The sequence below is a fragment of the Acanthopagrus latus genome, chromosome 10 (assembly GCF_904848185.1).
Source record: "Acanthopagrus latus isolate v.2019 chromosome 10, fAcaLat1.1, whole genome shotgun sequence".
NCBI classification, from domain to species: Eukaryota; Metazoa; Chordata; class Actinopteri; order Spariformes; family Sparidae; genus Acanthopagrus; species Acanthopagrus latus.
In genome coordinates this window covers 19,896,868-19,924,528 of record NC_051048.1, presented here as the reverse complement: position 1 = coordinate 19,924,528, position 27,661 = coordinate 19,896,868, and the positions used below count along the sequence as shown (strand labels likewise).

The window sequence follows — 27,661 nt, the reverse complement described above, 5'->3', positions numbered from 1 at the left end:
TCCATTAGTAACATACAAAAATTGTCATGCTAGAAGCTTGACTGTGCCACCATGCTCGTGTCATAGAAATAAGAAAGCGTACAGGGAATACAAATCCTAGCAGCACAAACCAAAGTCGAGCAACCACAGGACATTATTTGACATTCGTTTTAACCTGAGGATGCTGACATTGTGATACACTACATGAGTCTGCAGCAGAAAGTTTCAGCCTGCAGTTAACTCCACTTGACTTTGACAAGGTAGGATTGGCATTGTTATAAATGGTTGGTAGTTGAGGTATATGTGTCATCAGCATATTTAAAAGCCTAGATGTAGGAAACAATCAAAAGTGTAGGGTCTTCATGAGGAAACCTTTTTGTACCTCCTGCGCAATCCGGACAGTAGCAGAAGCTCCACAACTTAAGAATTTAGGTGCCATTATGACACAGCAGTTGGGTGTCTCTCTCTCCAACACTGAGGTGATGTTTCATTTTGGTCGCTGCCACAAGTGGGCATTAGCTAATGGAAGCTGAGCCTCGTTTTCCCACCCACTCTCACATCTCTCTGAAAGACGGCAAAGGGTGTTTCTATTGCAGCCCCGCTACTCAAAATCCATTTCCACCACTGGGGAACAATGAAAGTACCATTTCCATCATGCTGTCGCTCAAACATCAAGCATCCTTAAGATGAAAATGTCCATTGAGGGGTAAAGAGGTGAAAGAAAGGGTAGAGGGAGTAGGGGAAGAGAGGTGGTCACATATCAAAGTGCTTCGGGACTTGAGAGAAAGTGGTCACGTGGTTGGGAAAAAAATGTTGGTCCTTTTTTAGCAGTGAGAGAGCCAAGATACAGGCTCTTAGAAACACTGTTTTGGTGGGGGGAGGGTGGAGGAAATGATGGCTTGAGAGGCGGGTGAAATAGTGGGAGGATGGTTGAGATCACTCTGAGCCAAAAGGAAAAATACCCCTCTGCCAGGATGAAACAGCCCGTAATGGTCCTAACATCATTGAAGGGCTTTCATAAATATGCATAATCTGTTTCAAAATGAGCCTGCAGGGATAATTCATCCTGCTTTCATACTAGCTGACCTTAAAAATATGGCTTTGATATTACAACATTATTGGCAGTCTCTGAACACCTGTCCCAAAGCAGGTGGTGCCAGAGGAACTCAGAACAGCAGTTAAGTGTGTCTCTGTCTGTCAGGACAGGGGCGAAGACACGTTCCTCCTTTCCAGGTGATAAATGGATTGTGACGCCGTTGAATCACCCAGGCGAGAAACGACCACATGACCGAGGCCAAGGCCATGACCGCTGACCACAGCTCACCTAGAACGTTAAAGGTCAAAGAGTAAAAGCTAATGTTTACAGCTTGTCACCACTTTGTTGTTGCAATCCATTGGCTCGCATTCAGAATGGAGCCATGACACAGTTTTTAATTTCCCTCACCTTTCACAATGCTGCATCCTGCGACTTCTAGAAGCAGGGTACCATTCAAGCAGGACTGTACTATTCTGAGTAAGCATGACAAGCCTTGATGACCTGGATAACGCAGGTGAAGAGGAAGATGACAGCTGCCATGAAACTGTCAGGCTTGCATTTCTGCCTCTTCTTTTTCCACTGAGAAGTGTCTCCTGGGAGGAAACTGTCAGTTTTGACCCTCCGTGCCTCCTCTGAGCACCTGTCCATTGTCTACCTGCAAACTGCTCACTTGTTTAATGCCAATCTCACTGCAAAGATGATTGACTCTCTGTGACATTAGGGTTTTAGGATTCAGCATCAGCAGTGGTTGCAAATGAACAAACAATGGAGGACATGAGGCTAATTGTGCATATAATTATTCCTTGAAGCAAGCAATCAGTAGCATCACCTTTTATAATACACAATCAGTTGTGCAGGAGATGGCTGCCAGTGGCTTGATTTGGAATACCTACCAGGCGTTTGGAAGTTGAGACGTCGAAGCTCCACCGGGTCAGTGGGGTGATGCAGCGGCATTTCCTTGCTGTTGGGGAGACTGCCTTTTCTAGCTTCAGATTCTGCTCTTTTTCTGCAGAACAAATGTTAAATTATAATTATTTATTTTGCTGCTCAAAACTCTTACTGTGTAACTTCAACGCTTGCCTTCCAGTCTGATAAATACTGCAGGCAAATATGCAATTAGAGAGGTGGCAGGACTACATTCTTACAGTACATAAGGCTACAGGAGGCGGACTAAATTACATCAACACTTCACAGAATAATGCAATCTAATACAATAGGCCTTTAAATACTACCTTTAGTGGAGCTCTTCTCAATGATAGTGTCAGATAGGGTGTCAATTAAACTCTATATTCATATTGAAGGTGTGTGTTTAGATTGCATCATGTTGTAACATGGTGCCGTTACTGTATGTCCAAAAGAAAACAACAAGAACACAAAGATGTTATTTACTCGTGCTATTGTACTACATTGCATTATGTTGAATAGTATTCTTCAATTAGGATTCATGTTTGTTTTATCGTTTGGTAACACTTCATCATAACCTTTTTTTTTAAAATCTATACTTAATTAAACTTTGGATAACAATTATTTCACTGTTAACAACGAAATGCTCTATAATTTGTTTTGTACATTTTTATTGTAAAGTTGCAACTCATTTTTGTTATACTTGTATATAATAAATACTGTGCGGTTCATCTTTAAACTTCATTTGGATCACAAAGTTGCTGATGGTTAAAACCTTTGGAACTGCTTGACAAATGGTTTATAAAGCATTTATAAACAGTGAAATAATTATCAACTCATATTTAATTAAAGCAACTTCATAACTTTAAAATAACAGCTTCAGAATCATGTTGATGGTACAGTGTCTTGTAAAAGGGTGAATGAGTCTCAGTCACTCCGCCCCCATCACTTGTTTCTGCCAAACGGTGTTGCACTCTGAAACTGTAAAATGCCAGTTTCTACATAATATTGCTTTAACTGGTAATTTTATCATTTATGATGATTATTACAAGTGTGATTTTTAGTGCAAGTCGTCTCCTCTGACAAAAACACAAGGTTGTATAAATCAAGTGTTAGTTTCATAAACAGCAACGCAGCTTATTCACCAATAAAAGAAAGAATCAATAAAACATCGATCACCTTTTGCAGGACATTCATAGTGATAAATAAACATATATACAGAATATGTTTGATGGTAATATAGTGGAGTTTTGACATTATTTATTTAATGTTTATGACTAATAGTGTAGGGACACAAATAAAAAAAAAAGGATTTAAAGGGAATTAGTTATCATCTACCTCCTTCTCACTCTTACCTGTCTGGTTTGCTGCTCCATTGGTGGGCAAGAAAAGAAATATCGACACAACATTAGGTGGTAAGACCTTTGGCTTTATAGAATGGAGAATTCCAGAAACTTTGCTGTAGAGTAAGCGAATGACTGGCTGTGTAAGAGACAAAACGATACCAATCATATCTCAATTTTGCTTTTATGTGCAAGATTAGTGATGCTTCACTTCAGAGATTATGCTCAATTATGCTGCCTTGGGGCTCTTTGTTTCAAATACTACAGTTTCACAGGTGCATCCAAGATTTGTACATTGTATCTCTGCTATTTCAAGCAGTTTCAGCTGATTGCTTCTTGTTCAAGCATAAAAGTCATCTCTTGACTCCTAATTGCTGTGTCTGTCTTTTCCCATAAAAAAGCCTTCCACTGTTTCTTTTTTAAATCAGGATTTATGCTTATTCAAGATTTTTGCGTGTGGTATTATAAATACAAGCGACATGTTGGATCATTATTTTATGAAGCATATACTGTATTAAATTGCATTTAAGCATATTTAACATTTTAGTTTGAAAAACTACCAGAATCTGTCGGTCAGGTAGCAGACACTACCTGACCTGAGTTATTCTGTGTGTAGGTGTTCAGTTTACTCTGATTTCTGTTTCTCTGTGATGAAGCTGCACATTGTTATCCCCATGTCCTTTCCTAGAGCTCAATATTAACATGGTTGTTGCCCTTTGTTTTGCACACGAGGAGCCCTCTGTTGCATAAAAATTGATCTCGACAAGAGAAATATCTCCTGGTTATGCACCGACGTCCCCTAACGTGACACTGGCTTGGTAATTGATGTGAAAAACTGCCTGCCACAGATGGAAGCTCTGAAGCCCCCACACTCACGCTCTTTGGTCACTTTCAATTCACTTTTGTATTAACTAAACCAAAACTTGATATGGATGGAATCCAAGGACAATCAGGTGTAGGAGAGAGCCAGAATAAAGCTGTGTGCTTAAACCTCTTACACGACACTGCTATTGATGTATTACTTTTTTTTTGTCTTCAACACTGATTATAGCTTGTGCTGACGCTCCATTTACTAATCTTACCTTGGCAAAATTACTTTTTTGAACACTACTGTGAAATTCTGCTTAAGGCAAATGATTGAATGAACTCTCCTGAAAATTATGAAAAAGGTGAGAAGGGAAAAGATACTGAAGGACGGGAAAAGTGTACACGGACGTATGCGTGTGAGATATTTGCTTGCACGTGTGACGTGGCTGAGCAGGAGGGCAGCATAAGGTCAGAGTCACGATCTGGAGCCACTCTCTCTTGTGGAATGAGTAGTGGCAAAAGAGGAGGAGCAGGGGCGGCCGGGATGCTTACCCAGGCCCCGGGGCCTCTGTGAAGCTGCACACACATGCAGTGACATGGAGCAGATAGTCAAAGCTCTGCCCTCCTACGCTTGACTGATGAGCAGTGACAGCATGAGGTCTCGCTACCACTAGGGGGTTTCAGACAAAAGGGCTGCTTTGATTCAGTGTGAAAGTGCACTGCCGCAGTTTTCCATGTGTTTGCCAGTGTGTGTTTGTGCGTGCAGGGGGTGGTAGATGAATGTGTCTGATTTACTCTCTGTCAACGCACGTGTCAGCTGAAGGATCGTAGGCGTCTGTGTTTGATGGCAGCATGTTTGGATTTGCTCATCTGAGATTTAGAGTGCGTGTGAGCTGCAGAGAGTGAGGGTCATGGATAGTCTAAAGATTAACGCACCGCAGGCTTTAAGTTAAATTCTTACATGTAGTGTTTCTATACTTACATGTGCTAATTTAGGAATTCTGCAGAGTATGGTACATGTGCTGGTGTCATGAATGTTTAATATTTAAAGTTCATGCATAAATGTATAGTAGCTATACATGAATTTTAAATGCACATACATAAGTTATAATGTTTATATTGTAGTGCATGTTTTGCTCTGTCCCTTGTGGTGAATGTTTAACACCATTGTATGCACAATTAAGTGTTAAGGTGGAAGTCACATCTGCTTATTTTGTCATTTCATGTCCTCACCTCTTGTAGAGGAGGATGGCAATGACGATGCATATGATGAAGACAACAGCGAGCACTGGGCCCACCACCCAGATAAGGCCTTCCTCCTCATCGATGATCGGCTGGGGGTCGATGTCGGCTGATACAACCGGGTCGGAGTAGGGGCTCGTGGCATACATGATCTGAGCCAGGGAAAAACAAATCAAGGATCAATGTTCTGTCCTTAAATCTGTGTTGTGATCTTTTGTTTTACACATACCAAAAGTCATTCACCTTAAGTCACATGAACATCCATAAATCTGTGCTGAGGAAGGGAAACATTAGATCAAGACACTCAGGCTCAAGGTACTCAGAGCACTACTGCAAGACTTCAATTAATTCAGCCCCACTACAGAGCATATCTAACAAGACTCTGACAAAGGCAGCATGACCAACAATACAAATTAAAAGCCAATTCAAAGTTTTGCTGTGCAATTTCTGCTAAGCTGCAGTTTGGCCAATCAAAATGATCTCCAGTATCTCTCCCATACAGGAGCCTTGATTGAACTATTTCACATTCTAAGAGGAGATAATAAAAATGGTCTTGTGGGAAGAAAATATATGCTTCAGTGGGCAAATTAGAGATTTCCCTCCGTCCGTCATTATCATTTTTTGCTCTACCTGAACTCAGGGTTAGCGGAGAGAGTGCGAGGCAGGACTATAGACCCTGCAGCTCATCAAATCCATCATCACGCCTGCAGCTGCCTAATCATGCGGCTTTCTGGTTTTCTGTCCAGACAGACACATGCACACACGCACACACAGTAGCTGCAGCGGCGGAGATAAGGTGGACTGCGCGTAGGACGCAATTAAAGAGGAGCCCCGTTATCGGGGTATTCTCGCGATCAGCTAAGGTCTTAAGGGGTTTCTCTCCCTAAAGCAGCGAGGGTCAGCTTCCATGGGCCAGCTGCAGCCATGAGTTTTTAAAGTCAAAAGCCTCACAAGGGCTCAGATGTAACACATAACCATAAGCAAACTCTGACCCTCTGCAACGATGCAGTGGATTTAAGCCTTTATTGTTTATGATTATATGCAGCCCAAGAACCAGAGATCGCTAGCACGGGATAACCCGAAGGCGAGCAAGCTCATGTCTGAAGCTGAACTCGAGGATAATATGAGACACATATGAATGAGATTATACATGTGTGAAAGAGCAAACCTACGTTTTCAGACATCTCCAGAACAGCAAGCACGAAGAAGATGTACTCCTGGCCATTCTGGAGTTTCTTGTTCTCAAAGTCGCCGTAGATGTTGCCATCTCCCAGGGTAAAATCTTTGGGCAGGGCTTTGTAGTAGGCAGCGATGTAGGCTTTGGGTTCTGCCTGCCTCTGGAACCGAAGGGCTCTGCTTGTTCGGTTTATCTCTTTCAGCAGCTACAGTGAGGCGTAAGAAGAAGGCAGTTGATAACACATAGGGACACGTTCCAGCACACACACAAAAACATGGCTACACAAACCCAATCACGCTATCTCCATTTTTTTTTTTTCATTTCTTTCTGATTGCTGAGCTGAAAACGCTGATTGCGAGAGGCAGAACATTACAGAAAAGATCAATGATTTATTTAATCTTTTTTTTTTTTGGACTACAAAAGATCGTGATATTAAAAGATTGTGTGAATTTCCAGCATATAAAACAGTTGAGGATTATCCAACGTAGTCAAACAGTAACAAAAAAAAGGAGAGCGAGAGACTAAATTGATTTACAACTTACAGAGCTCAATTACTTTCGCTTGTTGATACAATCAGAAACATTTTTTGCTTGAGATGGTTAGATGTAGACAAATAGATTTTGGGGAGATTTTTGCTGGATTTGATTAACAGTGTACACTTGTTATGTATTTTCCAATCCATCATTTTTTCATAATTTAAAGATATGCAAAGTGAGGATATATTAACTTATGTATCTACAGACAGATCTAAAAAAACAACAACACTGTTTTGGCCTCCTCCCAACCTTGAAGGCTTTTTCCAATGCCACATGTAATTTTCAAAAGGAATTATTACATATTAAACCACAGTGTCTCTTTCTCCTGTACTCAAAGTCTCCTCAAGTAATTTGTGTTAGAGCGACATCACCTTTGCTCCCTTGACCAACAATAATAATAACGCTAGGAGAACGAAAGAAATGCATCCAGCGTGCCCTTCATCCAACTCTGTACCACCCAACTGAACTTCCAGTACAAAGCATGGATCATAATTATGCTAATCAGGTCTGGCTAGTTGTCTGGGCGTCTGATTTCATATCTCTGGCTTACGTGCGCAGGTGATTGTGTGTGTGTGCTGTGTGTGCGCCTGTCATTCACATCGCGGTGTGTGCGCTCTCGTGTGTGCTCTGTTTTGGCTGCGGGGCTGTTGGTGCTGCCCGATAATGTCTTCAATCATCTCTCCTGTCAACACGGCTAAATCTAGCTGCCCTTGGGAAAAGTTGTGAAAAGGTGAGTGCCAATATTGACAAACAAATAAATTCTGACAGAGGGGCGACTTTTGGGCAATCGGTCAAGGCTACAGACACGAGCCTGTGGACATGAGCTGTAAGGACATGCTGTGTTTTCTTTTAGCCTCCTGGACACGTGATATATTGTAATGTTTATACAATACAACATTTCAAACTAAGCAGGGATTTGGTGCAGACACTGCCGTAAGTGCAGACCCATTAACTTCCAATGCATTGAAAGGAATACCTGTAATCTATCTTAAAGCTTTACATCACATAGTAAGAAAACTTTCGGTTTCTTTCATGCCTAACCATGCCTGTAATGCACAGAAGTTCCTGAATTATCTCAACTGGCTAAATATAAAAGTTGTCAAGTGTTTTGTGCATACACAGTAGCCTAGCTCTGCCTGAAATGAGAAGAGACATGCAGGCCTGATGCAGCTCTTCAGGTAATTACCACAGACACAAAGAGGAGGAGGAGGAGGTGGGGAATGGGGGTTGAGTTTGCAGAGCTCTTGATGGCTACTTCATGTTCTCATTTCCATATGAACAGTGCTCTCTGCAGCTATTTGCGTCAATCAGGAAGACTCATCTGCTGTTCCTCCTGCCCTCTTAACTCCCTCAACTTACTTTTTCCAGTTTTGAGAATGGAAATGGGGTGCATGTGCACACAGCGAACTAGACCCCGTTAAGAAGCTGACAACAATAACCGGGTAACAGAAAAATACCTGAAATTTGAAATGACATATTTTTACTTTTCTTACCTCCTCTAAATTCATCTCATCAGGATTGTCCCAGGGTTTGAGAAACTTGCCGGGGCGCTGCTTCTTCAGAGGTACTACCACAATATAATATCCCCTGGAGGAAAAAAAGCAAAGCACAATACATAAATATTCCAGACAAGAACAAAGATCACTGCCCCTTTTAAAAGACACAGGGTCACCAGTTGCACTGCAAGACCCGGGCAACTGTCTTCTGAACAAACAAACCCCTGCATGTTAGGAAGAACGACTACAGCATTGCCCAGTGTGCACCATGTTGATCTGAGATGGTAGCCACTGAGACCCCCCTGAGGTCTAATTAGGAGACCTCTGTGAATGCAGAAGAAACACAGAATTAGAGGGATTTTCATCCATTCATCAGGGTAGCAGGAGAGATAACGGCCTCTGCCAGAGTTTACTGGGCTTCCTGGTTGGGCAGTGCATTAGCTAGCCTTAGCCAGGAAGGCAGTGTGGCAGGCTAATGGGATTCTAATTAGCTTAAGCTCTGGCATGGGACACAGTGGGCCAAGTGCATCCAGCAAGATCAAAAAAATCCAAGATGGGTTTGAAGCGTCAGTCTACAATCGGATGTGCTCCTTGGCCTTCTGACAACCCCGGGCTTTGTTGGAAAGCTATAAGAGATTTTACAGGGCTTAGAGGAGTGCGCTTAAATGAGTCGGGCTGCTTCAGTGTGTAATGACTGAGGTGAAGTGAATATTACACTGAAATGTTGGGATGAATATAAATGACTCTGTTTTGGAGGAATTATCCCTGACAAGGTCAGCTATCAAGTTGTTTATTTCCATTCACAATGCATGAGTAAGAAATAATCATCAGTAATACAGACATTTGCAATGGACAGTTCCACTGCACCATCCGGATGTCTTTACAAGTCCCATATCCAACTAAAGAGCTATTTTTCTAAAGTCAAATCATGTTATGCTTGATGTAAGTTGGCAATTACAGGTGGGAGTAGTACCCGAATCTAGACTAAGAGGCGGCACTCCGGGTCGATACATCGACTTGGGGGTAATTTTCACTCAGGATTGGGTTTGCTAAAGTTCACAGCCTGCCACGCTTTTATTCTGCATGACTTTGTGTACAGTGGCACAGAAAAAAAATGTAGTCTGTTAACTTGACTGATAAAATTGTGAACACAACTTGGGGACATCTCAAGTGATTATTTGAATCATCAGCATTTTGGGGGGAAGCCCCAGTTACAAGCAATGAGAGATCACCTTTAGTTTGATCATTCCGACTCACCTCACTCTCTCAGATGTCTGCACTGTCGGTAGCTCCACTGTCACCATACCGTCTGAGTTGGTCTTGCTAATCAGGAAGGGTTTGGTGCGAAGGATGTCTGGGGCCGTCATGGTGGACACACGATGCTGCAAACCTCCGGCACTGTTGCCACGGTTGGTCAGGAGGAAGGAGTACTGTGTCTCAGGTTGAAGACCCGTGATTAGCTTCTGTGTTAGCTTCCCATCCACCTCCACACTCTGCCCGTTATCGTAGAGGATCTGTATATGCAAAGTAGTTGTTCCATGTAGATATTAATGTCTTGTTCGAGAATGTTAACTGAATAATTTCTAATGTCATGGTAACGTGTAGTAAGTTGATACATATGTTAATGTTAGATTATCTGGGCAGTGCTCACAGTGAAAGGTTGAGCTGGGTTGTAGGTGTCTGGGATTTCCCAGGTCAGCAACACGGATGTCTTCATGGCAGCTCTCACATGGAAATTTTTTGCAAACACTGCTAAAAGAAAGGGGGAGCAGGTGATTTAGACACAAAACATTGTTTTAAATCTCTCTCTACCAGTGGTCCCACACCAGTGCTTACCTGAGAATATCTCCATCAAAACCAGGCTGAAATAAGTACTACACTGAGCTCAACACTGTCCTCTTACCTTCTTACCAACACCAACTCAATTAATGACTGACCTTTGATTGATTGACAAGACACAAAGAGACATACATACTTACACCATGTGAGTTTCTTAAATCATTCTTAGATTAGGGAGACTAAGGGTAGGACAATATGTTAATACCAAAGTCCTCTGCTTGATTCCAAACTTTGTCAACTTCTGCCATTTGAGGCTTTCAGGGAACGCAGGGAAAAGTTGATTTTAAAAGAGAAAGGGCTCAAAAGGTTCAGGGACTGGTCCTACCTTGATCCAAAGGCTGTGTCCTGAATTGGACACTTGGGCTATAGGGACCAGAGCCCTTGCTGGTGAAGGCACACATTTTAATATCATAAGTTGTATCTGCCTTAAGGCCATCCAGGATGACTGTTGATTCTGGTGCGGTGATGAAGAGTTCTGAGGGACTGCGTGGGCTGTTGATGTCCTTATACTGCAGAGCATATTTCACTATTTGGCCGTTTCGCTCAGCCAGTAAAACAGGCTGCCAGCTGACCTGAATGGTAGAGGTGGTTGCACCCTCTGCTGTAATGCTCTGAGGGTAGCCACTTGGGACCTCCTCATTTGTGGTGACCTCTTTGACAGTCTCTTCTCCAAAGCCCACCTTGTTGCGCGCTGAGAGGCGGAAAGTGTATGAGGCTCCCTTATGGATCTCTTTGGTAGTGTAGTGGTTCTCCCGCTCAGGGAACTCAATGACAGTCAGCGGATCCACGTCTTTGCGGCCAAAGCGGAGGCGGTAGCCTTGCAGAGGACCGTGGGTTAATGCAGGGGGATGCCACTGGAGGAGAGCCGTGCCCATGTTGGTCGTACTGACCATCAGCCGAGGTTTATCAGGAACTGAGACAGCACCAGTGGAGAAAGTGACAACTTGTTACAAATATGTTTCCTCTTTATCATATTTGTAGAAAACAAACATTCAGTATCAGTCAGTCTGTCTCTCTGTTTTTTTTTCCATTGATTTGAAAAGCGCCTTCAATACAGCCATGTCACACAAGTGTGTAAGAGTTATTCCACTTGATGAGACAGCAATTACCTGCATTTACACTTTACATTTTCCCCACGACAATAATATTTGCTCGGTGCTCTTTCTCTTATTGGCTGCAGTTTCACAACATTATAGAGCAGGAGTTTTATCATTAAATCTAGTGTACCATCAAAGAAACACATGAGGTCTGTCTGCGGTGATGGTTACCTTACCTGCGCCAGTGGTGGTGATCAGTTTAGGCTTGCTGCGTGCGCCATCACCTTTTGTTGTATAGGCTGCCACAGTAACTGAGTAGGTGGTCTCAGCCTGTAACTCTGTGATGATCATTTCCTGTAAAGATGCAGAACTTTAGTTGCAGGAAACCCACAGACTGATTTGTAGCAAACAAAGAGAAAAAAGAGAAACGAAGAAAAAGTGGGATCTGATGTCAGGATTGTAATCACAGAGGACACGACAGACACATTCTCTCAGCATAAACTTCAGGTTGACACATGCTTCAGTGTAAAATTATAGCACTCATAAGCTTTAGTAAGTTAACAATTTGGATAAAGTACATTCCCATGTTGTGTAACAAAAAAGCATCCTTGTAGAATTCAAACCGGTAAGGTGTTTAGTCAGTTACATTTAATTAAAACTCTGTACAAAATGTTTGTCAAAAATTCCACATTAGGTTTTTAATGTAAAGTAAAATATTCAAGCTAATGTTCAAAACTGGCTCCTGGACCTAAGACACATGCCATTCATGCAGAGGATGACAGCAGAGGGGGGGGGGGACAACATTGGGATTTTTGTCAAGTTTAACTACTCACATGTTCAGTTGAATCATCATATTCCCACTGATTATGATACAAGAATATGGAAAGAAAAGAGACAACAGATAAGGCCCAGATACAGGCTAATCACTGGTGAGTCAATACACACACAGTTCATCTTCAGCCATTAAATAAATCTATTTCTTGTTTGCACATCTTTTTAAATAAGTATTAAAGTAAAAGTAGCGATGATGACAAAGACGTATGTAGATACTAATATGCCCAGCTTCTGCATCCATTGTAAATGCAATCAGTGACAAAACAGTTAAATTATCACTATTTTACAGACTGTAATTATTGATGACATGGTGATGGCTATTTTCCACTTCAGATAAAAGATTTTGCTGTAGTGCATGTAAAGGTGAGAGGGAGAAAGTGATACTATGTGTCTGAGAGATGAGGTGGCTGGCTGAGGAGGGTGTTGTACCTGGGCATCATCAATCAGGATGTCCTTGATGACTGGCTGTCCTGTGGGCTCCCCATTAACCATCCTGACATAGTGCACCTGGTACCCTCGGATCTGACCGTGCTGCTTGGTGGGCATCGGTGAACGCCAGATCACTTTAATTGATGAGGAGTTGACAGCCTCAACCTCAACTTTACGAGGTGGCCCACTAGGAACTGGAGGAACACCATGGGATAGAAGAAAAGAGGTCAAAATTATAGAGAACCCCTTCACCCTCTGTTAAAATCCTGCCCAAAAGCCGTAGCGGAAAATGCTGCAGTGACAAAAAAAAATCACAAAAGTGCAGCAAACTGCAACAAGCACTGCATGACATCAATATTTCAACAATGGTAAGGGGGGAAAAAAACAACAGCAAAAACAGGTCTGACAACTGACCTAATCTTGAAACATTAAAAATGGGTAGAGTGGATTTTTTAAAACATGGAATAAAAATGTGTTTTGTCAAAATAGAAAAGTGGAGCCAAAGGGAGGGAGGGGGAGGCTTCAAGTGTTTCAAATGCTTGAAGCACAACAAGAATTTTGGCTATGGAGCAAGGAAAAAATGAATAAAAAATGATTCTATCACATGAGGGGGAAAAAAAAATAAAAATAAAAATGGCCTTCAAAAAAAAAAAATATTCTTCCACCTTTTGTTATTCCCACTGTCCAGAACTTGTCCATGTGCCAAGTTCCTAAAAAAATCAGCTACATAAAAATGCTGCCATTCAAAAACAGTTTGAAAAATGACAGTTGGGACTGGAAGTTGGAGGCCTGCAGCTGAAAATGCCATACCATGTGTTGAAATTGAGCAGCGTAAGGGGGGAAAAAAGCCCCCCAAAAAAGGTGCTTTCACAAAGTGAGTCACAGTTTGTTTGTTGGAAAAAGTGCAAAGTCCAAAATGAGGCTAAAAGTATCGAGTGGCGACAGTCTTATTAGAGGCAGGCAGAAGGGGTAGAGAAGAAGAAGGGAATTGTAGAAATAGTTGTTAGTATTTGAAGAGCAGTGGTTAAGAGGGGTAGACTGGATTTGCAGCTGGGGCTTTGTTTGAGCGAACACATACCATCCTCCTCTGTGCGGATGAGCTGCGGCAGGCTTTCCGGTCCTGCTCCGACATCTGTATGTGCAGTGACCGTCACTTGGTATTCTGTCCATTTTTCCAAGTTTTCCAAAAGGTACTGGGAGCTTTCTGGTGGTATGCTGGTGATTTGTTGAGTTGTAGTGTCCTCCCCTTCAGTCGCAGCGTATTGGATGGTGTATTGCGTTATGATCCCGTTTTGTAATTCCACTGGAGGTGGCCGCCAACTTACCAGGATGTTGGTAGAGCTGGAGCTATAGCACCTGACATCCTGAGGTGGGCCCGAGGGTTCTGCTTGGTGGGTTGGAGTTTGTGCAGGTTTTTTTGTTTGTTTGTTTGGCCGTTCATTGAGTTGGATTTTTGTTTGAAAGGTGTTTTTTTTTTTTTTTTTTTGTTTGGTTTGATACGGGTGATGATGGTAGAATTGACCAAACAAAGGGGGAAAAAAAGAAGAGGAAACAAAATGACACAAAATGAGGAAAAATCACAAGGACGTATGTGGGTGAATGAAAAGTATTTTAAATCAATCAAACGGCACAAATAAAGACAAAGCAAAATGAAGGCCGACACAAAAGTGTACACACCGATGATGAATGGAGGGTGTTGATTGGAAAAAGGACAGCTTCAACATAATGTAACCTACCTTTGTCATGAAATTAACCATAAAATCAAAGGGAAACACAATTATATCCTGATATATCATTTCTTTGAATGTTTGAATTCTAAAATCAAAAAACCTAAAATTAGTTCAAAGTACTTCAGAAATAATTGAGGAAAATAAATGTAGTAATAACTAAGACAAATTTGGCAAGCAGTTACCATCAATCCAAAAACATAAAGGTTGATGCTTTTACTAGTTTGAAATAGAAAAATGTTGTATTTGTCACCAACCTTTCCGAAGCCTGTTGGTTTGTGGTAAAAGCCTGATATTTCAACAGAGAGCTTCCCAAGGAGACACGACTGATTTATTAGATTCTGATAACATTGGCATGCACTTTTGAATTAACGTCATCATTTACCTCAGAACAAACATCTGGGCAGAGTTTGAACTTCTGAGCTTTTATACCCACCTGATCTCTGCCTTGTCTTTCAGAGACCTCAGAGTTATGTCAGATTTGCAAAGTCAAATACAACAATTCAGTGATTTTTTGCATGTATGGTTTGAGGTGAATCTTCATACAAGTTAAACTGGACGTAATTTAATTTGGTAATAAACAACATAATCCAATCTTTTGATTTTCAACTTGTTTCATAAATCTGAGGTCCTTTGGGTGGAAAGGTCCCTAACTACAGAGACAATGCTTGCTTTGAGCTTTCTATGATATCATTACTCGACAACTTTATTGATTATAATTTGAATTGAGTGCAAACATCAATGCAGAAAATGGGAAAATCCCTTTCTTTCGTCCAGAGAAGTGGTTCTTGGCAGTGAAGCTACATAGAAAGCTCAGTCTCAGAAATTCTCTATTCTCTAATTTTTGGCTGACATGCAATGTCAAGAGACAAGGTGTCCTAAAATGCCCTTTGACTCATAAAAAACAGTTTGGTAACGCATATGTGGGCATTCGTATAAATAATTCATGGATTTATCATTCAGTTAAGTCAGACTGTTTTTGCACAACAAAGGTGAGGGGTAGTTTTTTTAACCTTGTCTCCTGACTTCACAGGAAAGCGTGGCTACGCTGTCCGTGCAACCTTTTCAAAGTGAATACTGCATGGTCAGGTAGACTTCATGACACTTATTTATTATTTCAAATGTTTACATCTTTTCAAATGCATGGACCCTCAGAAGGAAAATCTTATTTTTTTTCTTTATCTGTGCTCAGGACCTTCCTGACATTTTTGTCATTTTTGGGATTCTGCAGCACACGAAAAAAAATTTGGAATGCATTTGAAAATGTGTTCTTTCTCGAATAGTTTAAACTCTGTCAGATAAGGAAGAAGACCTACGTGTCTGTGGAGTTTCTGCAGAGATCTCATTCGTGTAAGCTCCAACTCCGTGTTTACTACGGGCAGCCAGCCGGAAAGTATAAGTAGTGAAGGGCTTCAAGTCCTTCAGCAGGTATGTTGTTGTCGGCTCAAAGCTGATGTGTTTCTGTGGAGGAAGTTTCATATTGTCAGTTTTCAAAATAGACAGGCCGTTCCGAATAAAAATGAATATAAGCATACTGCCCTTTGTGGAAGGAAAATCATCTTTTGCTGCCAGAGCTGAGACAAGTTGTTGGTTTATATAAATGAATGTGGCAATCAGTTTAGTAGATATAGTGATTGGCAAATTGCTTTGTAAACCTGATTCCTCAAAGGCTCATTGTTTGCACGAGTGTCTGTCGAATGTCTCCAAGTTAAAAAACAAAAGCAGCTTAAAGGTTCATATTACAGATTTGTCAGGCAATTATCCAGTTATAAAGCTGTGTTTTTTACCGCTATCCATTATAGTTTAACTTAAGACAATTGTTGCTGTCACTGTAAATTAAGCCATTTAATTCTAAGAAAATATACCCATTTCTTTTTACTGTATTTTATTGGATTTCTATATGCTGTAGGGCTCAACAATTCAGTAAAATAGATCAAAATCACATCATGGTCAAGTGCAATTTTCTGATGAAGGTAAATTGTGTCATAATAAATTGACAAATTGCCCCTGCCTACAAATCATATTCTCCAACAGTGAGAGAAGATGCCTGTTTGGTACATGTATTTAAGTAAATTTGACTTTTACATGATGACACAACATTAATGCTATTGTAATTTACTATTATGTGATTTAGCATAATGGGCTGCCAAAATGTCTCAAGTCAGGAAAAAGTTACCTCCTCTTTGTCATCCCTCTTCCTGTACGTTAGTTCATATCCTGTGATCTGGTTCTCCTGTCCAGTCTGTGCCGGGGCGATCCACGACAGTAAAATACTTGTTTCTGATTTGGCTTCTCCTTTGAAGTCAGTCGGCTGGGAGGGAACTGCAAAGCACGGAACAAAGAGATTGAATTCCTTACTCTCTCACATCTCGCACTGTTCATTATCCTTACAGTCGTACTGGCACAGATGTCACGGAGTCAGATCGCATTTTTTGGGAGATGCAGTTGAATCAGTATGGTCTAGACATATACATGGTCCATGGTTACTTCCTGCTGAAAATAATATTTGACTTTTTCATAGGAAGTAAACAAGGCATTTAAATTACTCCTCATACAAATATTTTTTCCCCACTCGAGAAAGCCAATTGAAGTTTTTGTTGACAGCCTGAAGATTTGTGTGTTTACAGTTCTGGTTAACGACTGCGAACCCGCTAATGAGGAATGGTGACAAAAAAATGTAGCTTCAAAAATGTTTTCTGACATTCAAAGTTTAATTGTGGATGAAAAAAAAAAACCATTCAGCTTTGTTCAATTATGGATTCTCTGGCAAACAAAAAACCAAACCGTGCTCACCTCCTGTCTTAGCGATGATTTGAAGGTCTGGAGAAAGAGGTCCATCACCTACTGAGGTGTAGGCCAAAACCTTGATGTAGTAGGTCTTGTTGGGAATGAGGCCCTGGATGGTGACAAAGTTAGACCCCCGAACAATCTGCTTCTCCCAGAGGTTGACGTGCTGGTTGGAATCCATGGTGTAGTAGACTCGGTAGCCCATGATCTGCCCGTTGGCCTCCTCCGGTTCATCCCAGTGGATGACAGCGGTGGTGGTGCTCAGCATGTGACCTCTGACCTGCCTTGGCGCCGTGCTGGGCGCCTGCTCAGCTGTTTTTGCCTCGATGCTCTCGCTAGGTGGCCCTCGCCCGATGTTGTTCACCGCCACCACCCGGAACTCGTAGTCCGAGTACGGGCTGAGGCCTCCCACGCTGTATCGGGTTGTAGCTACGCCGTCGATCTCCTTGTACGAGTCCTCAGAGTACTTGGACTTGTGTTGGATGATGTAGTAGGTCACCGGTTCAGGGTTGCCGGAGTCCCAAGTCAACGTTATGCTGGTGGCTGTGCGCTCTGTCACCACAGGGATGCCAGGAGCCTTGGGCAGTGCTGTGATGATAATTATTACATAAAAATTAGTAGAACTGCAAATATTACAAAGTTAAACCTCTGAAGAGAAATGAATTGTATGTTACAGGCTATAAAGACTTTGTTTTAATTTGGTTGATTTTGATTAATTACATTCATTTACCAGCAAATTGAATGTGATTATTAGCCAGAGTGATTATATGCAGTATATCTGAATCAAGAGTGCTTTCTATGAGATGGGCAGATAGTTTTAATATTATTTCATTTTTCTAGTATACACTTGTAAAAAAACCCTAAAATTATGTATGAACTAACATGAGAGATTACAGGCTTGCATACCTCCCGTGTAGCAGATGAGAGTGCTGCTGTCGTTAATCTCAGATTTCCCAGTGTTTATCACTTTAATAATTTAACAGGTAAATTTATTGCTTTAATTCCCTGCACTGTGGCACATGGCAAAGAATTTCTTGGCAATATATTGTCTTTATATGCCACTTGGAGTATGCTTCTGGGGGAGCTCGCAGCCAGACTGTTATATTGTGACTAATATCTCTATGTTATGTCTAGGAAAAACAAAGCTGTGTGTGTGTGTGCATATGGGAGTCTGTCCCCTGTGTGCACGTGAACACGGCGACACCAATCTGGGATATCTTTCTGGTACGCTGCGGTGTAGATATGATTACACTCAGATAAGTACCATGCCTACAGAGGACACCAAACAATACTCACTACGTTTCACACCCCTCTCGCGCCGCCTCTCTACCCGCCTCTTGCTAACAGAAAATGGTGAGCTTGTGGCTTTGTAGCTCTCCAGCTGAGAGATAAGCACTTCACTATATTCTCGATCTGGCATCTAATGCACTGAGGCTGGTGCCAGGGCTTGTCTAAAGCTTTAAGGAATCCTCCACAGATGACTTATCATGTCAGGGAGAGGTAAATAACTTTCTTAAAAGCACTGCCAGTACTCTCTGCGTGGACAAATTACTACTAACATAAACGAGCTGCAAACTGTTGGATATATTTTTAAGTGCAACCAAAATTTGAAGCATGCGCTGATTTTAAACATAAATGAAAAGAATAGCGAGCAGCTTCACCTTTCACTGTTATCTGTGCCACAGCCTCTATCACCCCCAGGGTTGACATGGCCACACAGGTGTAGTTGGCTGACTGCCGGACGTCTGTAAGCTCCAAGACGTTCCGTCCGATGGGCATGTCGTCCTCTGGCGTTAGGTCTTCAGCACCCAGCATCCATTTGACATAGGGCATGGGAGAGCCCACCGCCACACATGTGATATTGACACTGCCGCCTGGCATGATCTCATTGTCTGTAGGTGGAATGGAGAATCGCGGTGGCACCCGGCGCACTGAAAAAGACGAAATGTGGTGTGAATACCGAGCAGAAAATGGAACAACTGAATTCCTTTGATAGAAAAAAAAATGTTCTGAATACTCTTTAAAAGCCAAAGAAAACTGACTGATGATATAACATTCATAAACTGTATAACAGGAACATTAGCAGAATTTTAAAGATATAAATGTGGCAGAATAAATGAAATCCTTTTCAAGAAACATAATTTGTGATTGATGGAGGTTGGGAGAACACATTTCATTACATTGGATCCAAGACTTGGAGATTTCAATGGTGAATGGGTTAACACCAACATGAGCGCCATGCACAGAAAATACTGTATCACCATCAGTACAGATATACAGAACTGCACAAAGTGCTGGAGAGTCAGCAGCACTCCACAGTTGTATGCAAAGACACAACTTTCAGGCTGCGCTCTTCCAGCTGATGTGAGATAATGTGCCGCGTCACATTCTCACATCACACAAACATGGATAATACTCCAGAGACGTTGCAAAGGCATCAAAGGGGAATGACGCTTTTTCTGTTTTTTGGTGCTATTCAGGCTCAGTCCACAGTAGAAACTAGAGCTGTCAAATGTTATGCATCTACATTTTGGATCAACTTAACTGAATCAGCCTGCCATGTTTCCCTGTCTGATCCTCTGGCTACTGTAAAGAGACACTCACAAGGTCAAGCTACACTCCTGCAGTGCCATTCATGTGCAGTCATGATGCTTTCTGCTGGCCTACCTTTAATACAAAAAATGCTATGAAGATGGATGAGGGAGGTGAACTTTTTTCGAGTGGCTCCTGCAGACATCTAACAGGATAAAAGTAATGTAATACGTTCATTTCTTTATGCTGGCGTATATAATGATCAATCAGAGATCTTTAGCTTATCACAAGAGGACCAATTATGCTGGCGCTTAAGTACTAATGTGTCTGGCCAGACTGTGTTCTGTGATTGTACAAATCAGTCTCTGGCTGTGAACGAATCAAAATCAGGAACATTAATTGATGCTAATTAATTACATTTCTACAGGACTGCAGGTCATCTAACATAAAGGGCTGCGAGTGCTTATTCCGATTGAGAGGTAGAGTTGACGTCTCATCAGAAAGAAGAGGTACCACGCTATAAAATGCAACTGCAAGACACAACACTGATAAAAACTGTAAAACTACACTGACTGCAGTTATGTGTGTTAACTTGTCTCTTCCGTCTGAGCCTGAGCTTTAAATTACAACAGCAATGATAACATTTATTTGTGTTAAAAAAAAACAAAAATCATATCATTTGACAGCTCTAGTGGATACGCATTCCAAAAACATATTGTCGGACAAAAAAAATCAAAGGTTTGAGTGTGCAAAGAAAAAGGTTACACTTCTGAGTGAACTTAAATGCTTGACGTGACATTCATAACGCACGGGGACGATTTCAAGGCCTTTTGAGGTTGCGTCTGTCATGCATACGAGGAAACTTTTTCAGGCAACCATCTGAGAGAGTCGGAGGGAGTGGGAGGGGGAGGGGCAACAGGGGCAATAACAGGTTAGTCTGACAGTGTTACATTGCTGTAAATATGGCTTGTACAGGTCCTGGGAAAACTTAAACACGGTGTAGAGGGCAACAGCATCTTCGCACAAAGGGTTAAATCAATAGAAAAACAGTGGAACCTGAGGAGACAATATAGTATTTTCTCCTGAGGTTTTACAGGTGAGGATTCTAATTCATGAAGATATCAGTATTGTACAGGTGATGAGGATAGCTAGAGATAGCTAGCTTAAGTATAAGGGAAACAGAAAAGGACTGAAGGTGATGTTATGAAACATCCGGGGAAGATTGACATTTAAAGTAGAGTCAGTGTTACTGCTCATGCTAGTGAAAATAGCTTGTTTTTTTTTTTAGAAGAATACCGTTCAAGATTATTACACTTCTATGCTCATTTTACCTGCTAGAAACATGCTTTCATTTTCAAAAAACACATTATTTTTTACTCATACCGTTCATGGCTGCAGCCTCTGAGGGCAGTACCCATATCATTATTTTTCATTTATACTTTCCTACTATTTTTATGGCATCTAGACCTGCTTTATAATCAAAGTGGGACTTTAAATGAATACGTGTATTAACTGCATGTTAATCGACCCTGCTTGTAAACAGCCTTGACTGCAACACAAGCACGCGCTTCCTGCTGGCTGCTCCTGACTCCAGCACATTCTGTTGAGCAGACTGCAGTTCTCCAGAGAGTAAAACTAGGAGAACTGCTTGCATTATTAAATACAGCGTTTCTCTCACTCAATATTTAATTAATATCCAATTGGAGCACGCTCCCCACAGACATAATATTATCCTGCTCATTTGAATATCATTACATTTGTCAAGTCTTGTGGATAACGCTCTAAATACATCATTCTTTCATGACTTCCTGCGCGGAAACATCCTCGTCAGAGGAAGTGTATAATCTCTGAGGGCAGGGTTGTTTTTACAGCTTGGCGCTTGACTTTAGTGCCAATTACAACAATGGATAGATTTTGCTTCAACCTATTTTTATCTCTGAGAAACTTCAAGTCAAGACAGTACCACAGGGAGAATTTAAGTGTAGTGATGCTTAAATAGCTCAATGGGGAGTAAGATTCAGTGTTCATATGGAGCAGCAGGGCATCTACGTACAGCAGCCATTAGTTCAAGTAGCCCAAATAAATGAAGACATTGTTCCTGCTGGTGTTGTGCATCTCACTGCTTTTATTCTTTTCTTTAAATGAAGCTTATATATTTAATAATGTTTTATTAATATGTTTTAAATTGTCTTGTCCCTTGGACCGGCTTTGCTCTCAGTTGTACTATAGGAAAAACCAAACAGGAACACTGACAGGGTAAGAGGTTGGGGCGAGGGCTGGGGAAAGGGGACAATAAGCTCGAGCAGTTAAGAGGTGAACATGCAAATAGACCCTCAGATTGATGCAAATGTCATCCCGGCCACCCCACCTCAAAGATGCAAACATGCACCACCCATTGGACAGCCAAGCATTTGGACAAGGACCAGGGTCATTCTCAATGGGAACACTCACATTGAATGTGCAACAAAGATAGATATGACATTTAAATAAATTCTGATTTTCTCTTTTTATGGTCAATAAATGAGCTTCTGTTTTGTGTTGTGTTCAAAAAGTAAAAAACACACCAACCTTCTCGCAGCTCTGAGGGATGTAGGGAATTTGATGCAGAACAAAATGAAATAAGGACAGGAGAAAAACAAGGGAAACACAGAGAGTAAAAAGGCCATGTTTTAGGTGTTCAAATGCTATTTATACAATTTGAAGGACCTTCTGTGTCGAAGGTGCTGGGAGCCCCTTGAATCTCCCTGGCACCCAAGTGTGACCTGTGTGAGCTCAAACATCTTGAATAAATAATAATTTAACACCAAGTCAGCCCTAGTCCTGCGGTTAGCTTATTATAATATCAAAAATGTTTTTATATTATATATTTATTTGGAGTTGGGGATTACAAAAGCTCACATGTGAAGACTACAAAAAAATCATACAAATGTATCTGCTACACATGTATGTATGTATTGATAATTTAAGACAGTAGACTGCTGTGTGCAAGTGAAGGTGGAGGCAGTTACCGCTGCACCAGTGCACAGAATATTTTGACATGAAAAGAGTCAATACCACTAAAAGCAAGCCACTGGTGCTACTCCATCTATATATGAATATCATTAAGCTATTCATTTCTAATGCAGTGTAGCAACCAAAATGTGACCATGTTTGAACAAGTTCATTTTAAACATGAAGCAAGATAAATTTATATTTAACTATGTTTTAATCTTTGATTTATAATATTTTTACATTTTCAATAACATATGTAATGAGATTAAAGGTGTCCTTCCAATAATCGTCAATTGGAAGAAGAAAAAAAGGCCAGAAAGGATCTGTTCACCGCTAGGGGAAAGAGTGGGGACTGATGACTACCTCTGGCAGTCGGGTTTGAAAGGCAATTAGTAGATAAACACAGCAAGCAACCCAGTCATTGGTTAGACTTAAGGATAATCAACATAAAAAGGACTAGAAAACACATAACAGATCAGATACTGTAGGTTCAAGTCAATGCAGGTAAGTCAAGTGCAAAAATGAAAAGAAAAAGAACCATAAAACCAAAAACAATGCATACTTACAACAGCCTAACAGGATATGGCCCCTGCAGACTTTATTGGCTGATTTATAGCTTCCTCATGAATTTTAAAGACAACGTTAATTTAATGTTTCACAGAAGCATGCCAGTGCTGTTAACACGCGCTTCCTACCTCTGACATATAGATTTGCTGGGGCAGAGTAGCGGGTTCCATCGTTGTTGGTCGCCACACATTCATACTTCCCCTGGTCGGACTCTTCGCTCTGCTCTATCTGGAGGGCTCCTGGTTGGGAATAGCAAACGGGGTACCCGGGTATGGTTTGGTTAAAATGATGTCAATCGCAACAAGTTCTCAAGCAGAAATCAAAAGAAAGGAACTTGCTTGACCTCAAGGCTTGAGGCCAACATCAGCCACCTTCATTTCTAGTTTTGCTTTGTCCTTTTAAGCTTCAGTAGTTCAACAGTTTGAGGAAAGTTGTAATTAAACAATATCCAATAAACTGCATGGATGAAAAACTACATTCCTGTTACTATAAACTATCTTTTAAAGTTTATCCCCCATCATTATCACAGCCTGATCCACTGGCTGAGGTAAAATGGAGACTGTGTTATTCTACTATAGGTGAGGGATAGCTGCAAATGGCAATCATGCAAGACATTGCAATACAGGTATACTGTTCCTCTTAACAGGCCTAAAGTCACAACAAGGGAAAATAACATAAATTGTCAACCAAATCCAAAAGAAAAGATAAACACCTAAGATATATCTTTGGTCTAAATTTACTTTGTTGATGACTTATTTAGAGAAAAAGCCTGATTACTTATAAGGGTCTAAATAAACACTCATCCTAGCGCCAATGTCAAAAAAATGCCATTATTTCATTTTGAAGAATGGGGCAAGCCCTTCAATATACAACATGTCACTGGACTGGTCAATATGGGGATGAGTGATACTGCTTCAGGGAAACATGGATCAAACAAAAGAGGTTTACAGTATAAGAAAGCAGCATAACAAGGGAGGACAATTGAAAGAAAGAAATTTAGGTATGAATTTTAGCATATTCAATCACAGATCGGGTGTAACATTCACCTAACAGAATAATTTGGGACTTCATCTAGGTGAAGTAACTTTAAAAAAAATGCAGCCCGTACAAAAAATTGAAAAATGCTGCTCATAGTATGTGGAAAAATGGTAATTAAAGTATTGTGTAAGGCAAAACCAACATACAACCCTCTGTAACAAAAGTTTTGACATGCAAATCTTGGCAAGAAATGTATGTCGGCACAACTTACAACCTTCTGACAACCCTTAGCTGAAAAATAAAATGCATTTGTATTAGAAGACAAAATTCAAAATATCGGCTTGAGCCGACAAGAAGGTAACCAACCACTGCTTTAGCTTGTGAAAGCTACAAAAGACACCCATAAAAATCCACCAATGGGATCAGCAGTGTGGTGTCACATGACCAAGGGAAAAATGGCTTTTATGCATCAACAACTCTCCAGCTTCATGTCACACGGCAAAAATGAGCCAATCAGGTCCTCGCCAGACTCTACTGTTTGCCTTCCCCAAACCCTGAAGAAAAAAAGTCAAAAAGTAAAATAGTCTCCAAACCCAAGAAAAGTAAGAAAAATAGGTGAAAGAGAAAAAAAGCACCGTAGAAACTTTATCAAAAAAGTGGTTGTTTGGGCTTTTTTGTAGAGGTACAGGAGAGGAAAGCAAATAGAAGAAATGGAAAAAAATAGTTTGCAAAGATAGAAAGAATTCTTTGGGAGAAAAAAGCAGAGGAGAGGCAATGTTGTCTTCAGCATGCCTGCGTGATTCCACAGCATCTGCGCATATTTTTAGTGCTGAACAAGAAACAGCTAAGGGGGAAAAATGCTTGGTTGTTTTAGTTGGACAAAAAGAGGGACACATGATTCGCTATGGCCAAAAAGAAAACAAAAATGAACGGAAAAAATATAGTTTAAAAAAATAATCGTCATTGGATATGCTTATTTGAGCCAGGGCAAGCATATCACAACTGAGCTAAACAGGCTCTTGAAACGAGAAATACAAAGGAGTAAATAAAGCATAGACAAAAAGATGGAATACAAATTTAGTCAACGTAACAGGACAAATAAGAAGGAAGGTCCGTATGAACGTAATGGGATTTGGTCTTGGTAAACAGGACAAAAATGGAGGTGATACGAGTGAATGGATGGGTTGACAGCAAGAATGAATTTGTATTATTTTCATTCTGTGAACGTCAGTTCAGCACTCTTACCTCTTATTGGTGTACCACCTGGGTGGATAATATGAATGCAAATAAGATTAGAAAGAAGAAGCATTAGTACGAGTAGATAGAGGCTGGGGGCTTTGGAAGAAGAATCAAATTAGATTTAACAGGGTACGTAAATAAAGGTACTAGAGGAAAGAGAAAGGACAGAGAGAGAGAATAAGAACTTTTTCTGTACTCTACTGGCAGAGAAAGACAGGATTCATCATAGAAAAATCATAGGTCAGAGAGAAGAACTTGTACATTGGTGTGCCACGGGGAGGTGCCCTTTTGGAAGTGGCGATGGCTTCTGAAGACCATCTACTGAAGGGAAAGACTTTGAGGACTTTGTATGTGAGATTTAGGATAGACATGTTTAAAGAAAATCTTGAGATCTCTTTGCTTGATCTTAGCTGCTCACTTCCCTAAAACCCTTGACTTTTCCATACCTCCTGAGCTGAGTGTTAAAAGAATTGAATAAGTGAGTAAGTGGTGGGTCAGTGAGTGAGTAACAAACATGAGGACAGGTCATTACCCAGGTCAGTATATGACAATGCTAAGCTATGACTTGGTGATTATAATTTCCAGATAAGGTGATAATATAGCTGGCAGTGGAAGGATACTTGAACACCTTGGGGTGAGGGAATAGTGTGTGTGTCTCTAGTAGTAGCCCTGACACTATCTGTTAGTAAAATGCATGCCATGCATTTTAATAGTTGTTGGAAACATGGAAATTAGTGGGGGGGTGATGTGCGCTTTAGAGCTAAGCACTTACCAAAGGATTCTGTAGATTTAAAAATATAGAGAGAAGAAAGACAGCATAAGAATATGATTATATTCTTTAGGTAAGTTTAGTTAACAAGGTTCGGTTAAGGCTTTAAGAACGCTAGGTGAATCAAAGTCGCACATTAGAAATGAGGGTTAATTCTACACAGTTCTGTTGAAAACAAATAAGCAAGGAGGTAAGGTTAACAAGACGCTTTAACCAAGGACAGCTGTGAAATCTGTGAAGACAGGTGGTCAAACATACAAGACTCGACGGTTCCAAGTAGTTGCGCTAATGTGTTGTCGTTAGCTGGCACATAAAGCTGCAAGCTATGATTTATGTGACAATTTTCTGAAAACAGAATAATGTCTTTGGATCGAGATATTAAAGTTAGTATACTCAGGTGAATGGGTATATTAAGATATGTAACAGGCAAATACAAACAAAGCATCTACACATTAAAGCAGGGGCTGTAAATTTACAGAATCAAGGGGTAAGGGGAAAAGCCTTATGGAGTTTTACGCACTACTGTGGCTGATTAGATGTTTTTCTTCAACCTAAAGATGTTCTTATACAAAGCAAATCTAGAGGTGTTTAAGGATCCTCTCTGGATAAGTCAAATTTCAACAAATTCAAAAGATTGAATTGGCTTTTCAGCTCATTTTTCCTATTTTGGAATTAGTTGCAATCCTTAGTAGGTTCTGAATGAAGCCGAATGTTGAATATTAATTGTTAAACAAAAAAAAAGACATAAGAAATGAAGAGAATGGATCCAAAAAAATACTGCACCAATGCAGTGGAAAGGAAAAAAATCAACACAAAAACAGCAAAGGAATTCATTGTAAAAAGTCACAGCAGTGAGCAATGAGGGCAGAAGTTAGGGCAGAAGCCAGCAAACACAGAGGGGGGGGAACAATCCCAACAGCCCATGACAACACTGGAAGACAAAGGGAGACACACACATACAGACAACACACACCGGGGCGTACAGAGAGTAGAGGACAGGAAATAGTAGAAACAATGCCATTACCTACAAAATGAAAAAAGCCAAATGAGAAGTTAAATTATGGGAGGAAGAAGAGGATGAGAGAACAGAGGAGACGAAGGGGGAGCAGATCAGATAGAGAATAACGAGAAAGAAAGGCTCCCTGTTCCGTCATTGAGTTTTCAGCAGAGGAAACCTACCTGATCTGAGCTGTTTAATGCGTCCATTGTTGTTGGTGGTGTTGACGGGGAGGAAGTCTTTGAACCAGGAGATGTCAGGGTCGGGGTTGCCACTGGCAGCACAAAGCATGGTGGCAGTGCGCGTTCGCTCCACCACTTTCAACTGTGGGCCCATGTCTATGGTGGGGAAACCAGCGGGCAGCTGGTCCTCTGGAGATAGAGGAGAGACATTGTAGTAGATGGTCAGATTCAGAA

The 27,661-nt window shown here is 41.0% G+C and overlaps 1 protein-coding gene and 1 long non-coding RNA gene across 41 annotated transcripts in view; one reads left to right on the top strand and one right to left on the bottom strand.

Annotated features, from left to right (window-relative positions):
* Positions 1–27,661, bottom strand: part of LOC119027522 (receptor-type tyrosine-protein phosphatase delta-like) — a 402,917-nt gene that overhangs the window by 22,409 nt on the left and 352,847 nt on the right. For 7 of the 38 annotated variants that reach the window (XM_037112789.1, XM_037112790.1, XM_037112788.1 and 4 more), the window contains 21 exons: positions 27,428–27,616; positions 26,252–26,260; positions 25,486–25,503; positions 23,391–23,501; positions 22,273–22,284; positions 18,834–19,103; positions 17,179–17,760; positions 16,562–16,707; positions 15,702–15,846; positions 13,737–14,042; positions 12,659–12,852; positions 12,229–12,255; positions 11,632–11,749; positions 10,684–11,271; positions 10,171–10,271; positions 9,777–10,033; positions 8,517–8,610; positions 6,483–6,692; positions 5,302–5,462; positions 3,274–3,285; positions 1,909–2,021 (listed from right to left, as the gene is read on the bottom strand). In XM_037112789.1, the coding sequence (XP_036968684.1) occupies positions 1,909–2,021; positions 3,274–3,285; positions 5,302–5,462; positions 6,483–6,692; positions 8,517–8,610; positions 9,777–10,033; positions 10,171–10,271; positions 10,684–11,271; positions 11,632–11,749; positions 12,229–12,255; positions 12,659–12,852; positions 13,737–14,042; positions 15,702–15,846; positions 16,562–16,707; positions 17,179–17,760; positions 18,834–19,103; positions 22,273–22,284; positions 23,391–23,501; positions 25,486–25,503; positions 26,252–26,260; positions 27,428–27,616 (3,663 nt within the window). The remainder of the gene's footprint in view (positions 1–1,908; positions 2,022–3,273; positions 3,286–5,301; positions 5,463–6,482; positions 6,693–8,516; positions 8,611–9,776; positions 10,034–10,170; positions 10,272–10,683; positions 11,272–11,631; positions 11,750–12,228; positions 12,256–12,658; positions 12,853–13,736; positions 14,043–15,701; positions 15,847–16,561; positions 16,708–17,178; positions 17,761–18,833; positions 19,104–22,272; positions 22,285–23,390; positions 23,502–25,485; positions 25,504–26,251; positions 26,261–27,427; positions 27,617–27,661) is intronic. The other 31 variants (XM_037112793.1, XM_037112805.1, XM_037112794.1 and 28 more) reach the window with 20 other exon arrangements.
* The window catches only part of LOC119027527, a 180,643-nt gene that overhangs the window by 142,691 nt on the left and 10,291 nt on the right, over positions 1–27,661 (top strand). The gene's annotated exons all lie outside the window — the stretch shown is intronic.